The sequence below is a fragment of the Lynx rufus genome, unplaced genomic scaffold (assembly GCF_022079265.1).
Source record: "Lynx rufus isolate CCGP_SWC_20201006 ecotype Redwood Valley unplaced genomic scaffold, mLynRuf1.p SCAF_15, whole genome shotgun sequence".
NCBI classification, from domain to species: domain Eukaryota; kingdom Metazoa; phylum Chordata; class Mammalia; order Carnivora; family Felidae; genus Lynx; species Lynx rufus.
Window position 1 is genome coordinate 64,404,522 of NW_025814829.1, and position 16,316 is coordinate 64,420,837.

At 45.7% G+C, this 16,316-nt stretch overlaps 1 protein-coding gene and 1 long non-coding RNA gene across 2 annotated transcripts in view; both read right to left on the minus strand.

Annotated features, from left to right (window-relative positions):
* Window positions 1-2,504: 2,504 nt before the first annotated feature.
* On the minus strand, window positions 2,505-11,381 carry LOC124510342 (uncharacterized). Its single transcript, XR_006961681.1, has 4 exons — window positions 11,319-11,381; window positions 10,827-10,857; window positions 7,682-7,753; window positions 2,505-2,587 (listed from the first exon to the last, which is right to left on the minus strand). It is a non-coding gene; the product is annotated as an uncharacterized LOC124510342 (long non-coding RNA).
* A 2,266-nt stretch (window positions 11,382-13,647) lies between these two features.
* Window positions 13,648-16,316, minus strand: part of LOC124509896 (titin-like) — a 72,368-nt gene continuing 69,699 nt past the window's right edge. Inside the window, exons 88-92 of the mRNA XM_047076484.1 lie at window positions 16,032-16,093; window positions 15,536-15,560; window positions 14,817-14,878; window positions 14,332-14,356; window positions 13,648-13,733 (exon numbers count right to left, since the gene is read on the minus strand). Of these exons, the coding sequence (XP_046932440.1) occupies window positions 13,648-13,733; window positions 14,332-14,356; window positions 14,817-14,878; window positions 15,536-15,560; window positions 16,032-16,093 (260 nt within the window). The remainder of the gene's footprint in view (window positions 13,734-14,331; window positions 14,357-14,816; window positions 14,879-15,535; window positions 15,561-16,031; window positions 16,094-16,316) is intronic.

Sequence of the window (16,316 nt, forward strand, 5' to 3'; positions counted from 1 at the left end):
ATGTTTAAGGAATCTTTAAGACAGTGCTGTAGTGAGAAATACAGATCCTAAGAGTCTGCCATACGTTTACTTATATGTAGTGAAAGGATCGTACAATGGCCCCCAATATAATGTCTGTGAGAATCCCGCTCTCCTTGGCTACGTGTGTTGACTGAAAAAAAGAGGCCATCTGCGGGACGTCTATCTAAGAGAATATTAAGAGTATCTTTAATGCGTTCTTAAACTTGAGGAAACCGTATCACCAGCACACCCCCAGGCCTCTGTTGGTGACCCCAAAATGCACTTCTGTACATATTTATGTGACTTTGCTGAGGCTTCACTGATAGTTACAGCAGTGTTCTTTCTTGTTTCTGTTGAGCAGCAACATGGTCTAGTGGTCACTGACCTAACTCAGCCACTTTTGGTCAGCAAAGGCAAATGGAAAAAGAGCCAACAGGACACGCCCCATGAGCCTATAATGCTGGTTCCTGAGCTATGCTACCTGACAGGTACTACAGATTTATGCAGTCTTCAGAGAAGTCCACCCCTTTTGAGCCCCAGGTGTTAGGATGTAGAACTACCGGCTTTTCATAATACTCCATATGGCCCAGAGCTGCATTCTCTCTGCTGGTTCTTCCTCTTGCAGGTGCAGTGGTCAAGGCTTCTCTCGTTTACACGAGAGAGTTTACGCTACTCTTGCTTCTTTAGCTATATCTTTTCTAAACCTTTTTGTTTTGTAAAGGTCTAACAGATGAAATGCATAAAGACTACAGAGTGAAGAGAGACATGGCTATGCATACAAGGTTGGATCCAGAAAAAAAGGCAGCATGAGTTATGAAGATTCATGAATATTGTACAAAAGTAAGTGTTATTTTTCTGTGTGTGTGTGTGTGTGTGTGTGTGTGTGTGTGTGTGTGTGTCCTGAAGCGGAGACTGCGTAGAACCCCTGGCATCTCAGATGCTCCAACTAAAATGTGACAGTTGGGACGAAAACGATATCTTGGAGGAAACAACTCTGTTTTTTTCTGTCAGTGCAAAGTTAGGGGAAGTCTGGAGGGGGAGAATGATATAGAAAGATCCTAAGACCCTGCGCAAATGTCAGAGCGAAGACATCATGATTTCAGGGTACCATGTCAGCACAGAGGACAATAGAAGACATCGTTAGATTAGAGGAGAATTTTATAAGTGGACCATTGCCTCTGCTTATTTCATTTGGATTGATTTGTGGAAATTTTAACTTTCAGAAATAAGAGTCCACAAAAGGAACTCCAACTTTGGGATTTGAAATTTGACCCCAACTTCGTGTCCTTCTCAGGAAGAATTATGAAAGAAGTAAGAATTCTTCAAGGAAGCAGAGCGGTAAGACCATTTCAAAGTGGCCATGTTTCTTTATCTCTCTTTTTCTCAGCTTCTTCTTTTTCCATAATCTTATCTTCTAATTCACCTATTCTCTCCTCTGCCTCTTCAATCCGAGCTGTAGTCACCTCCATTTTATTTTGCAGCTCACTTATAGCATCTTTTAGCTCCTCCTGACTGTTTCTTAGTCCCTTGATGTCTGTAGTAATAGATTCTCTGCTGGCCTCCATACTTTTGTCAAGCCCAGCAATTAATTTTATGGCTATTATTTTGAATTCATTTTCTGCTATATTGCTTACATCGTTTTTGATCAGTTCGTAAGCTGTCGCTACTTGCTGGAGTTTCTTTTGAGGAGAATTCCTCCGTTTCGTCATTTTGGATAGTCCCTGGAGTGGCGCGGAACTGCAGGGCTCTTCCTCTGTGCTGTCTGGAGTAACTTGAGTTGGTGGGCGGGGCCGCAGTCAGACCTGATGTCTGCCCCCAGCCCACCGCTGAGGCCACAGTCAGACTGGCCTGTACCTTATCTCCCCCTCTCCCAGGAGCAGGACTCACTGTGGAGTGGTGTGGCCTCTGTCTGGGCTACTTGCACACTGCCAGGCTTGTGATGCTGCTTCGATGGGATCTGGCGTATTAGCCGGGGTGGGTCTGCAAGGTGCACAGGGGCGGGAGGGGCGGGCTCAGCTCGCTATGCCTTCGGTGGTCCGCTTTGGAGGGGCCTAGTGGCAACGGGAGGGAGGCAGACCTGTCGGAGGGATGGATCCGCAGAAGCACAGCGTTGGGTGTTTGCGGGTGCAAGCAAGTTCCGTGACGGGAACTGGGTCCCTTTGGGATTTTGGCTGGGGGGTGGGCGAGGGAGATGGCGCTTCCAGCGCCTTTGTTCCCCACCAAGCTCAGCTCTGTTGTCCGGGGCTCAACAACTCTCCCTCCCGCTCTCCGAGCATAGCAGTTGACCTCTAACATTCCAGAGGTTAAGTCCCACTGGCTGTCAGAACACACTCCATCCGGCCCCTCCGCTTTTGCAAGCCAGACTCGGGGGCTCCTCCTTGCCGGGTGTGCTGGCTGCCCCTCCACCGCTCTGGCTCCCTCCCGCCAGTACGTGTAGCGCGCACCGCCTCTCCACCCTTCCTACCCTCTTCCGTGGGCCTCTCGTCTATGCTTGGCTCCGGAGAGTCTGTTCTGCTAGGCTTCTGGTGGTTACTGCGGTAAATTAGGCAGATGTGGGTGGAATCTAAGCGATCAGCAACCAATCCTTCTGAAATACAAGCAATTATCAGGGACTACTATGAAAAATTATGGGCCAACAAACGGGACAACCTGGAAGAAATGGACAAATTCCTCAGCACCCACACACTTCCAAGACTCAAACAGGAAGAAATAGAAAACTTGAACAGACCCATAACCAGCGAAGAAATTGGATCAGTTATCAAAAATCTCCCAACAAATAAGAGTCCAGGACCAGATGGCTTCCCTTGGGGAATTCTATCAGCCATTTAAAGCAGAGATAATATCTATCCTTCTCAAGCTGTCCCAAAATACAGAAAGGGAAGGAAAGCTTCCAGACTCATTCTATGAAGCCAGCATCACTTTGATTCCCAAACCAGACAGAGACGCAGCAAACAAAGAGAATTACAGGCCAATATCCCTGATGAATATGGATGCAAAAATTCTCAACAGGATACTAGCAAATCGAATTCAACAGCATATAAAAAGAATTATTCACCATGATCAAGTGGGATTCATTCCTGGGATGCAGGGCCGGTTCAACATTTGCAAATCAATCAATGGGATACATCACATTAATAAAAGAAAAGATACGAACCATATGGTCCTGTCAATCGACGCAGAAAAAGCATTTGACAAAACCAGCATGCTTTCTTAATAAAAAAAACCTTGAGAAAGTTGGGATAGAAGGAACATACTTAAACATCCTAAAAGCCATTTATGAAAAGCCGACAGCTAATATCATCCTCGATGGGGAAAAACTGAGAGCTTTCCCCCTGAGATCGGGAACACCACAGGGATGTCCACTCTCACCACTGTCGTTTAACATAGTGTTGGAAGTGCTAGCATCAGCAATCAGACAACAAAAGGAAATCAATGGCATCAAAATTGGCAAAGAGGAAGTCAAGCTTTCACTTTTTGCAGATGACATGATATTCTACATGGAAAACCCAACAGACTCCACCAAAAGCCTGCTAGAACTGACACATGAATTCAGCCAAGTCGCAGGATAGAAAATTAATGTACAGAAATCAGTTGCATTGTTATACACTAATAATGAAGCAACAGAAAGACAAATAAAGTGACTGATTTCTTTCACAATGGCACCAAGAATCATAAACTTCCTAGGAATTAACCTAACCAAAGATGTCAAAGATCTGTATGCTGAAAACTATAGAATGCTTATGAAGGAAATTGAAGACGATACAAAGAAATGGAAAAACATTCCATGCTCATGGATTGGAAGAATAAAATTGTTAAAATGTCAATACTACCCAAAGCAATCTACATATTCAAAGCAATTCCAATCAAAATTGCACCAGCATTCTTCTCCAAGCTAGAACAAGCAATCCTAAAATTTGTATGGAACCACAAAAGACCCCGAATAGCCAAAGTAATATTGAAGAAGAAAACCAAAGCGGGAGGCATCACAATCCCAGACTTTAGCCTCTACTACAAAACTGTAATCATCAAGACAGTATGGTATTGGCACGAAAACAGACACATAGACCGATGGAATAGAATAGAGACTCCAGAATTGGACCCACAAATGTATGGCCAACTCATCTTTGACAAAGCAGGAAAGAATATCCAATGGAAAAAACACAGTCTCTTTAACAAATGGTGCTGGGAGAACTGGACAGCAACATGCAGAAGAATGAAACTAGAGAACTGTCTTACACCATTTACAAAAATAAACTCAGAATGGATAAAGGACCTGAATGTGAGACAGGAAACCGTCAAAACCCTAGAGGAGAAAGCAGGAAGAAACCGCTCTGAACTCAGCTGCAGCAATTTCTTCCTTGACACATCTCCAAAGGCAAGGGAATTAAAAGCACAAATGAACTATTGGGGCCTCATCAAGATGAAAAGCTTCTACACTGCAAAGGAAACGGTCAACAAAACTAAAAGGCAACCAATGGAATGGAAAAGATATTTGCAAATGACATATCAGACAAAGGGCTAGTTTCCAAAATCCATAAAGAACTCACCAAACTCCACACCCAAAAAACACATTCTCCAGCGAAGAAATGGGCAGAAGACATGAATAGACACTTTTCCAAAGAAGACATCCAGATGGCCAACAGGCACATGAAAAGATACTCAATGCCACTCCTCATCAGGGAAATACAAATCAAAACCACACTGAGATACCACCTCACGACAGTCAGAGTGGCTAAAGTGAACACATCCAGAGACTATAGTTGCTGGACAGGATGCGGGGAAATGGGAATCCTCTTGCACTGTTGGTGGGAATGCAAACTGGTGCAGCCACTCTGGAAAACAGTGTGGAGGCTCCTCAAAAACGTAAAGATAGATCTACCCTATGACCCAGGAAGAACACTGCTAGGAATTACCCAAGGGATACAGGAGTGCTGATGCATAGGGGCACTTGTACCCCGATGTTTCTAGCAGCACTTTCAACAATAGCCAAACTATGGAAAGAGCCTAAATGTCCATCAACTGATGAATGGATAAAGAAACTGTGGTTTATATACACAGTGGAATACTACTTGGCAATGAGAAAGAATGAAATATGGCCTTTTGTAGCAACGTGGATGGAACTGGAGAGTGTTACGCTAAGTGAAATAAGTTATCCAGAGAAAGACAGATACCATATGTTTTACTCTTATGTGGATCCTGAGAAACTTAACAGAAGACTATGGGGGAGGGGAAGGAAAAAAAAGTTAGAGAGGGAGGGAGTCAAACCAGAAGAGACCCTTTAAAACTGAGGATAAACTGAGAATTGGTGGAGGGTGGGAGGGAGGGGAAAGTGGGTGATGGGCTTGGAGGAGGGCACCTTTTGGGATGAGCACTGGGTGTTGTATGGAAACCAATTTGACAATGAATTTCATCTTTAAAAAAGAAAAGACTCCACCAAACCACTGCTAGAACTGTTACATGAATTCAGCAAAGTCACAGGATATGAAACCAATGTACAGAAATCAATTGCATTCTATACACCAATAATGAAGCAGAAGGGAGAAAAATTAAGGAATCTATCCCATTAACAATTGCACCCCAAACCATAAGATACATAGGAATAAACGTATCCAAGGAGGTAAAAGATCTGTACACTAAAAAGCATTGAGAGCTTGAAGAAATTGAAGAAGACACAAAGAATTGGAATGACATTCCACGCTCATGGATTGGAAGAAAAAATACTGTTCAAACGTTGATACTCCCCAAAGCAATCTACAGCCTCAATGCAGTCCCTATCAAGTAACATCAGCATTCTCCACAGAGCTAGAACAAACAATTCTAAAATATGTATGGAACCAGAGAAGACCCCGAATAGTTCAAGTGATGTTGAAAAAGAAAACCAAACATGGAAGCATCACAATTCCAGACCTCAAGCTATGTTACAAAGCTATAATCACTAAGAGAGTATGGTACTGGCACGAACACAGAGACATACGTGAATGGAACAGAATAGAGAACCCAGAAATGGACTCACAAGTGTATAGCCAAGTCATCTTTGACAAAAGAGGAAAGAATATCCAATGGAAAAAGACAGTCTCTTCAGCAAATGGTATCGGGGAAACAGGACAGTGACATGCAGAAGAATGAAATGGGACCGCTTACCTACTATACACAAAAATGAACTCAAAATGGATGAAAGAGCTACATGTGAGACAGAAAACCATCACAATCCTAGAGGAGAAAACAGGCAACAACCTCTTGACCTCGGCCACAGCAACATCTTAATAGACATGTTTCAGGAGAGAAAGGAAACAAAAGCCAAAAACAAAAACAAAACAAACAAACAAAAACAAAACTCTTGGGACCTCATCCAGATAAAAAAAGCTTCTGCACGGCAACGGAAACAACCAACAAAACTGGTGGAATCAGAGAAGGTATTTGCAAAGGACATATCACATAAAGGGTTAGTTTCCAACATCTGTAAAGAACTACCAGACTCAACACCCAAAAAACAAAGAATTCAGGGAAGAAATGGTCAAAAGACATGAACAGACGTTTTTCCCAAGAAGACAACCAGATGGCTAACAGACACATGAAAAGAGGCTCAACAGCAGTCATCATCAGGGAAATACAAATCAAAAGCAGAATGAGATACCACCTCACACCTGTCAGCATGGCTCAAATTAACAACGCAGGTAACAATAGATGTTGGCGAGGATGCCGAGAAGGGGGAACACTTTTGCCCTGTTGGTGGGAATGCAAACTAGTGCAGCCACTCGGGAAAATAGTATGGAGGTCTGCAAAAAAATTAAAAAGAGAGCTACCCTACGTCCTAGCAATTGCATGATTAGATATTTATCCAAAGGATACAGGAGTGCTGACTCAAAGGGGCACATGCACCCCAGTGTTTATAATGGCACTGTCAATAATAGCCAAATTATGGAAGGAGCCAAGGTGTCCAGTGACTGATGAATGGATAAGGAAGATATAGATATATATATCTGTCTATATATATACCTATTTTATATCTATATCTATATATCTATATCTATCTATCTATCTATCTACATAGAATAGAATATTATTCCGTGATCCAAAAGAATGAAATCTTGCCTTTTGCAACAACGTGGGTGCAACTAGAATGTGTTATGGTAAGCAAATTAAGTCAGTCAGAGAAAGACAAATATCATATGATTTCACTCATGTGTGGAATCTAACAAAATAGATGAACATAGGAGAATGGAAGGAAAAATAAGGTAAAAACAGAGATGAAGACAGTCCATAAGTGACTGATTAACTCTTCACACACTGAGGACTGTTGGAAGGGTGTTGGGTAGAGGGATGTACTAAATAGGTGATGAGCGTTAGGGAGGGCACTTGGTGCGGATGACCACTGGGTGTTCTATGGAAGTGATAAATCACTAAATTCTATTACTGAAACCATTATTACACTATATGTTAACCAACTTGGTTAAAAAAAAAAAAAAAACTTTAAAAAGATGGTTACAGACAGAGTACATTCAAAGCCCAGAGGGAGAACACATCTATTCTGTTAAAAGACGCTACTATTATATTAAAAGAACAAAACAAGGCTTCGCACATCCTCGCTTTGTCTTTCTGATTTCATACCTCCCACTCTAAGTCTACAAAGCAGCAGGTATAAGCCAGCTGTTCCCAGAAACCCTCTCCCATTGATTCCTACCTGAGTGCAGTTCCGTATCTGACGACTATTCATCATCGGTTCCAGAGTCAGACAGGCTCTCCAACACCCAATCTTTAGAGACACAAGCATGAGCAAGCAGGTTATTAGAGACAGGGGCTCCACCATTCCTGCAACTCCCTGTGAGGAGGCCATGCTGGCTCAGCCGGCATCACTTGCCCTTCCTCTGGGTCCTCAGACCTTCCCTGGGCTTGGCAAAGGCAGAGCCCTTCCACAAGGCATTGACCACAGTTGCAAACCTTCAAGCAAGAGAAAGGATCCCCCTTCATCTGGTACTTCCCCAGCTGCACTGGATCATGACAGCTCTCACCCGCGCAACAAGGTGCCACCTGCGCGACCTGACATTCCAACTGTTACAGACAGACAAAGGGTTTGGCGGGTTCCACGAGCAGACCCTGTGCCCGGCTCAGAGCAGCTGCCCAGAAGAACCCTCTGTGAGGGTGGAAATGTTCTGCGTTGTAAACATGCGTCTGCCGGGCACCAGAAACGTGGCTGGTGCGGCTAATGGCTATGTGGCAAGTGGCTGCTGCCCTGGATAGCACAGCTTTAGGATGTACACATGAGGAAGACGTGACCTCCCGGTCCTGGAGGTTTCTGCAGAGGAGCTTGCTGGCCTGATCTGACCATTCCTTGGTAGGTTCTCCCTGGGCTCATGCATATGTGGCAGCCACTGCGTGAGGCCCTGGGGACACTTAGAGTTGAAGGTCAACACCCAGGTCTTAGGGGAATCCCAGCAGGGGCACATGATAAACAGAGTGAAGGGCATGACACCCCCACACTCATGCTGGATGTAATCAGAGCAGCGGGGCAGAGGGGGAGTACCTCACTGTCTTCAGGAGCCCACCCTTCTCATTCTGATCTGGACCAGTGCCTGGGCAGACAGCTAGCATAGTGTGGGGCCCAACAGGCCTGGGTGAGCTGAGGAGGGACATTTCTGCCCCTAAACTAGTTCCCAGCCCAAGGCTGTGAACAGCAGGCGTTTATTGGGGCCAAACATGGGCTGCCTAGGGCTGAGCCCCTGGGGGACGAGCAATGACGGAGAGGCTGTCGGTGCCCTTGCAGTGACCATCCAGAGCTATGGCTCCTGTGCCCGTGAGTGGAAGGAAGGTCAGAGACAGTATTTGGACCTGTCAGTTCCCATACCTTTCAGACAAACTCTCACACTGATGTCCTCGGGCCAGGAAAGAGCACAGCAAGGACCACCTCCACTCTGGGATCAGCCCCCACCACTTTGCTGAGCTCCCTGTGCACTGGAGCCTGTGCCCCTCTCACCTCTTCTGCAACTAGAATGTTCTACAGCTGCCCTGGTCACATGGGATGAGATCCCTTTTGTATGAATGTGTTTCCAGCCAGACAACCCTCGGCCAACAGTGTGTAGACAAGGACTGGCTGTCAGGTGACGGCCAGAAGCAGGTGAAAGGTGAAAACTGGTCCCTCCTGGCCCAGGTGGATCAGGCCTGGAAACGTACTTGTGTCTGGCCTGACCCTGGTTCCATCCCTGCTGGCGTGTCCCAGGTGGGAGAACAGGAGACCTGACTCCATTGTCTGCTCCTCCCCAGTGTCCACCAATGAAAGTGTCTGGTAGATGGAGAAGAGGCTGGCACAGGAAGGACGCCCCACTCCCCAGGCTTTTAGGAAGACGTCCATACGGTACCCTCACCCGGCATGCCGGCTCGTCCTGCCTCATCCCACCCAGAAGGAGCCCAAATGTCATCCTCGGTGAGGACAGGGCTGGGCCCAGGTGCTGATGCTACACTGATTCAAATAATCCTGCCACCGTGGTGTCCCCTCCCACCCTCACATAGCCTGGATGTCCTTCGTGTCTTCCCTCTGCACCCCCTCAATATTTCCCGCTTAACATCTAGTCCAAGACCCTGGACCGTGCTCTCACCCTTTCAAGCTGAAGTATTTGAAGGAGCAAGGACCCTTAGAGCCTGGCTGCTGGTTTCATTCCTGCATTTGACCACACACAGCAGGCATTATCTTCCACACCCCTGGGACACTAAGATCTTGAGAGCAAGGATTTCTAGAAGCTGGAGGATCCTCTTCTCAGATGCCCTCCAGAACTGGGTGTGGCATATGCCTGCACCAGGGGCCACCTGCCCCAGCCCTCCAGCTAAGAGGGGGAGGATTCCTTCTCAGGCTCCTTGAATCTCCTTTTTAGAAAGGATAGGAGGGGCAGGAAGGCAGTAACCCTGGGGCAATTATCCCTTTACTGCTGAAGTATGATGGAGCAAGGACTCTGGGATCACTCTAGTCTCAGCACTGGCGGGTGCCCCACACAAGGAGGATCAGGAGCAAGGACTGAAATTATTACTGATGACAACCTCAGCCTAGAAATTCAGGGTCTGCCTCAGAAAGTAGAGGCGTGAGAGAAAGTACTAGGAATTGGGGGTTAAAGGGCCTCGTCTCCCCGTCCAGGCCCCATCCCCACAGCCCGTGCCAACCCCTCCATAATTCATCACTTCCATAAGCTTCCTTTCCTCAGAGGCCAATTAGATACCATTAGGGCTCCTTCTCCTTAATCAGGATCGATCCAAGTGCCCTGAAGGCAATGAAACAGCCTCCTCAGAGTTGAGGTCTACCTTGAACTGAAGTCATGATTCACAGAATCCTATGGATTCTGAAAACATATTTCCCGTTCAGAATCCTGTGAATGCTTTCCTGGCTATTAATGGGACTTTTTTCAGCCTAAACAAGCTATATTTGGTGTATAATATACTAACCATATTTAAATTGTCCATATTTATATCCTTTGACATACAGACACACATCATGAAGCTCGGTGATGGGATTTTTCTTATGAATGGCAAAGTTCACACCAGCAACCGTGCTCTTTAGGGACATGTTAATCTAGAGGAACATAAACTTCTCACACAGAGACCACATACAAGCACGTACCTGCTCACTTCACACACTTGTCAGTTCACAAAGAGACTCACCCAGTCTCCACGCACACAAACTCACTACCTGAATGCCACATGAGTGCCTGTAAACACATGAACATGGTTTACCCTTCGACGAATCGCTTTGTCACTACGTCTGTGATCCTCCTTTCAATGGAAACCCAAAATCAGAAGCACTCCCCTGACTAAAGATAGCAAATGATTGATTCCTGAATACCTACCATTCTCCATGGTTCCAGAGACCACAGGAAACTATAGAAAAGAAAACAGCATAAGGGTAAGAAGGTGAGGCACGATGACTGCACCACTCTTTAGATCTTGGTGATATTAGGATCCAATAGGGAACACAGTGGTTGAGTCAAAGGCCACAAAAGCAAATGAATAGGATGTCTGTCAGAAGTTGTATATTCTGGGGGATGTGTCTCTTAAGTTCACTTAGTATAGAGACTCTAAAATTCTTCACCCAAGCAGGGAAAATTGCTTCTGATAAAATTAATCCTAACACACTGTTTATCACCAGGTTTGGCACTGCCACTGGTAAATGTCCCCCTCACCAAGGTAACAGTTGGCAAGAGACAAGCACTCACCACTCTCCCCGCCAAGGAAAGTAACAATATCATCTGCCATGTATATTGTCAAATTTACAACAGAAGCTGATTGGAAAGACACTAAGAAAGTAACTGTGTTCCTCAGGGGAAGACAGGCAAGCTCACCTCACCAACAGCCTGGTGCATCCTTACAGGAAAAGCCCACCTCTTTTCCTCCAAAGGGACACCTAGAAGGACACAGTACACACATCAGGACATTGTTAGTACTGCTCAAGAAAGCTCAGGGACTTTTCCTTGATAGGAACATGGGCAGAGCATATGGCGGATTTCCTTACCTGCATGGATGGAAGGTTACTGCTGAGCCACACTCAGCAATAATCATTGAGGGGTTTTTTCAGAATATAGACATTGGTCATTGTGCAGTGTCAGTGGCACTTATCTCCTGGGGCAAGACACATCTCTCGCTGTCTCTCCCCTCTCTGTGTCTCTCTCTCCGTCTCTCTAATGAATGTGTGTGTCTCATTCTCTTAGTGTGTTTCCCCGTCTCCTTCCCTCTCAGTTTCTGTCTGACTCAAACATACACACACACACAAACACACACACACACACACACACACACACACACACACACAGTGAATACATTGTCTTCCTCACACTGTAAACATGGACACAGGTTTTCCCCTGGGAAATCTATCTTTTCCCCACACCCTCAAGCCTCTGTCCTACAGGGAACCTACAGTCAGGGTAGCTCTCCAGACTGATGCCAGCAGGAATATCCCAACTTCCTGACCACATAGATTATTTCATCAGCAGGGGACTGATTCCAAAGTACATACCATGTTCCGTTCCTCCCGTTGCCACCTGATTGTAGAGAAAAGAAACATCATCAGGGTCAGATCATGATGAACACGCATTGCACTGGTCTTTGGTTCTCCTCTGGACTTTAGGAAACCAGATGCACACAGTGCTTGAGTCAAAGGTCCCCAAAAACAAATGAATAGGATGCCTGTCTGAAGTTGTTTTTCCTGGGGATGTGTCTCTGAAGACCATTTAGGGTGCCAACTACAAACTTCCTCACCCAAGCAGGAAATATTGTTACTCAGGAAAAGATCGTATGACACTGTTTCTTAGCAGGATTGGCATTGCCAGTGGTTAATGTCCTCTTGATCAAGTTACAGTTGGCAAGAGACAACCACTCACCAATCTGTCTACCACGGAATTGAATGCTATCATGTAAAATGTACATAGTCCTATGGCACCGAATATGACTGGAGATACACTAAGTAATCAACTTGTCTTCCATAGGCAAAGACAGGCAAGTTCACCTCAGCAACACCTTGGTGTCTCCTGACAGGAACGGCCCACATATTTTCCTCCTTAGGGACACCTAGAAGCATACAGAATATATGTCAGTACGTTGTCGGTAATGCTCCAGAATACCGCAGGGAGTGATCCTTGATAAGAAAATGCGCCACAGCATATGGAAGCTTTGGTTGCCTGCATGGAATGAATGTTACTGCTGAGCCACGCTCAGCAATAATCCATATAGTGTGCAGTGTGAGGAGTTTTGTTGAGAAACTAGACATTGAGCATTGTGCAGGGTCAGTGACACATATCCCCTGGGGATACACAACCCCCCTCTATCTCTCTCTGTGTCTCTCTCTCTCTGTCTCCCCCCTCTCTCTCTCCCTCTCACTCTGTCCTCTCTGTCTCATGAAAGCATGTGTCTCTTTCTCTTTATGTGTTTCCCTGTCTCTTTCTCTGTCCTTCAGTTTCTGTCACCCTCAGACCCCCACGCACACACACAGAAACACAACACATAGTGAATACATTGTCTTCCTCACACGGTAAACATGGACACAGGTTGTCCCCTGGGAAATCTATCTTTTCTCCACACCCTCAAGCCTCTGTCCTACAGGGAACCTACAGTCAGGGTAGCTCTCCAGACTGATGCCAGCAGGAATATCCCAACTTCCTGACCACATAGATTATTTCATCAGCAGGGGACTGATTCCAAAATACATACCATATTTCGTTGCTCCCGCGGCCACCTGATTGTAGAGAAAAGAAACACCATCAGGGTCAGATCATGATGAACTCTCATTGCCCTGGGCTTTCATTCTCCTCTGGACTTTAGGAACCAGATGGCACACAGTGCTTGAGTCAAAGGTCCCCAGTAGCAAATGAATAGCATGCCCGTCAGAAGTTGTTGTTTCCTGGGGATGTGTCTCTGAAGACCACGGAGGATGCTGACTACAAAATTCCTCACCCAAGCAGGAAAAATTGCTGCTGACGAAAAAGATCCTTTGACACTGTTTATGACCAGGTTTAGCACTGCCAGTGGTGAATGTCCCCCTGCCAAGGTTACATTTGGCAAGAGACACCCATACTCCACACTCCACACCCCGGAAAGTAACAATATCATCTAAAAAGTACATTGTCCGATTTACAACAGACGTTGATTGGAAAGACACGAAGAAATGACTTGTGTTCCTCAGGGAAAGACAGGCAAGCTCACCTCAGCAACATCCTGCTGCCTCCTGACAGGAACAGCCCACATCTTTTCCTCCTCAGGGACACCTAGAAGGACACAGAACACACGTCAGTACATTGTTGGCGCTGCTAAAGAAAACTCAGGGACTGTTCCGTGATATGAACATGGGCCAGAGTGTACGGAGGCTTTTGTTACCTGCATGGACTGAAGGTTGCTGCTGAGCCACGCTCAGCAGTATTCCTTGAAGTGTGCAGTTTGAGGAGTTTTTTGAGAATGTAGACATTGGTTATTGTGCAGTGTCAGTGGCACATATCCCCTAGGGAAGGGCACACCTCTCGCTGTCTCTCCTCTCTCTCTGTCTCTCTCTCCATCTCTCTAATGAATGTGTGTGTCTCTTTCTCTTAGTGTGTTTCCCTGCCTCCTTCCCTGTCCCTGAGTTTCTGTCTGACTCAAACATACATGCACACACACACACACACAGTGAATACATTGTCTTCCTCACACTGTAAACATGGACACAGGTTTTCCCCTGGGAAATTTGTCTTTTCCCCACACCCTCAAGCCTCTGTCCTACAAGGAACCTGGAGTCAGCGTAGCTCTCCAGACTGATGCCAGCAGGAATATCCCAACTTCCTGACCACATAGATTATTTCATCAGCAGGGGACTGATTCCAAAATACATACCATGTTCCGTTGCTCCCGTTGCCACCTGATTGTAGAGAAAAGAAACACCATCAGGGTCAGATCATGATGAACACGCATTGCACTGGTCTTTGGTTCTCCTCTGGACTTCAGGAAACCAGATGCACACAGTGCTTGAGTCAAAGGTCCCCAAAAACAAATGAATAGGATGCCTGTCTGAAGTTGTTTTTCCTGGGGATGTGTCTCTGAAGACCATTTAGGGTGCCAACTACAAACTTCCTCACCCAAGCAGGAAATATTGCTACTCAGGAAAAGATCGTATGACACTGTTTCTTAGCAGGATTGGCATTGCCAGTGGTTAATGTCCTCTTGATCAAGTTACAGTTGGCAAGAGACAACCACTCACCAATCTACCATGGAATTGAATGCTATCATGTAAAATGTACATAGTCCTATGGCACCGAATATGACTGGAGATACACTAAGTAATCAACTTGTCTTCCATAGGCAAAGACAGGCAAGTTCACCTCAGCAACACCTTGGTGTCTCCTGACAGGAACGGCCCACATATTTTCCTCCTTAGAGACACCTAGAAGCATACAGAATATATGTCAGTACGTTGTCGGTAATGCTCCAGAATACCGCAGGGAGTGATCCTTGATAAGAAAATGCGCCACAGCATATGGAGGCTTTGGTGCCTGCATGGACTGAATGTCACTGCTGACCACACTCAGCTGTATTTCTTGAAGTGTGCACTATGAGGAGCTTTTGAAGAAAGTCGACATTGGCCATTGTGCAGTGTCAGTGGCACATATCACCTGGGAAAACTCACATCTCTCTCTCTCTCTCTCTCACTTTTTTCAATATGTCTGTCTCTTTCTGCATGTGCCTCTGTCTCTGTCTGTGAGGCTCTCAAGTAAACACATGCACACGCACACACACACACACACACACACACACGTACACACTCATAGTTACACTGCATACAGACACATACAGAACAACACCAAGACTCATGCACAGAGCATCACTCTGCAATCAAGGAATACATTATCTTTCTCATACTGTGGAAACATGGACATAGTTTTTCACTTAGGACTTCGGTCACACCCCACCACACTTGGCCTAAGATGTCCCAGGTCTCTGGAATCAGGGTGGCTCTCCACATTGAACACAACAAGAATGCCCCACCTACATCAACATCTAAACGTTTTCCTCAGCAAGAAGCTGTTTCCAGAATACGTACCTTCTTCTCGTGCTCCTATGGCCACCTGAATGTTAGGAAAGAAAACACCATCAGGGTGAGATCATAATGTACACTCTTTTCACTGCTCTTTGGTTCTCCCCTGACTTTAGGAAACCAGATGGGAAACCAGATTTGACCTTTGGGTCAAAGGTCCCCAAAAGCAAATGAGTAAGATGCCTGTCAGAAGTTGTTTTTCCTGGAGATGTGTTTCCCAAGACCACTAGGATGGCGACTACACATTTCTTCACCAAGCAGGACAAATTGCTGCTGACGAGAAAGTCCTAGGACACTGTTTATTACCAGGTTTGGCACTGCCAGTGGTAAATGTCCCCATGACCAAGGTTACAGTTGGCAAGAGGCAAGCACTCCCCACTCTCCCCACCAGGGAAAGTAACAGTATCATCTAAAATGTACATTATCATCTTTACAACAGAAGTTGATTGGAAAGACACTACAAAAGCACTTGTATGCCTCAGGGAACGACAGGCAAGCTCACCTCTGCAACAGTCTTTTGCCTCCTTACTGTAAAGGACTGCAGCTTTTTCTCCACAGTGACACCTAAAAGGACACAGAAAACAGGTCAGTACATTGTTGGTGCTGCTCAAGAATGACTCAGGGACTGTTCCGTGAAATGAATATGGGCCAGGCCATACAGAGGTTTTGGTAACCTGCATGGACTGCATGTGACTGCTGAGCCTCGCTCAGCAATAATCTTTGAAGTCTGCAGTAGGAGGAGTTTCCTGAGACACTAAACATCAGACATTGTGCAGTGTCAGTGGCA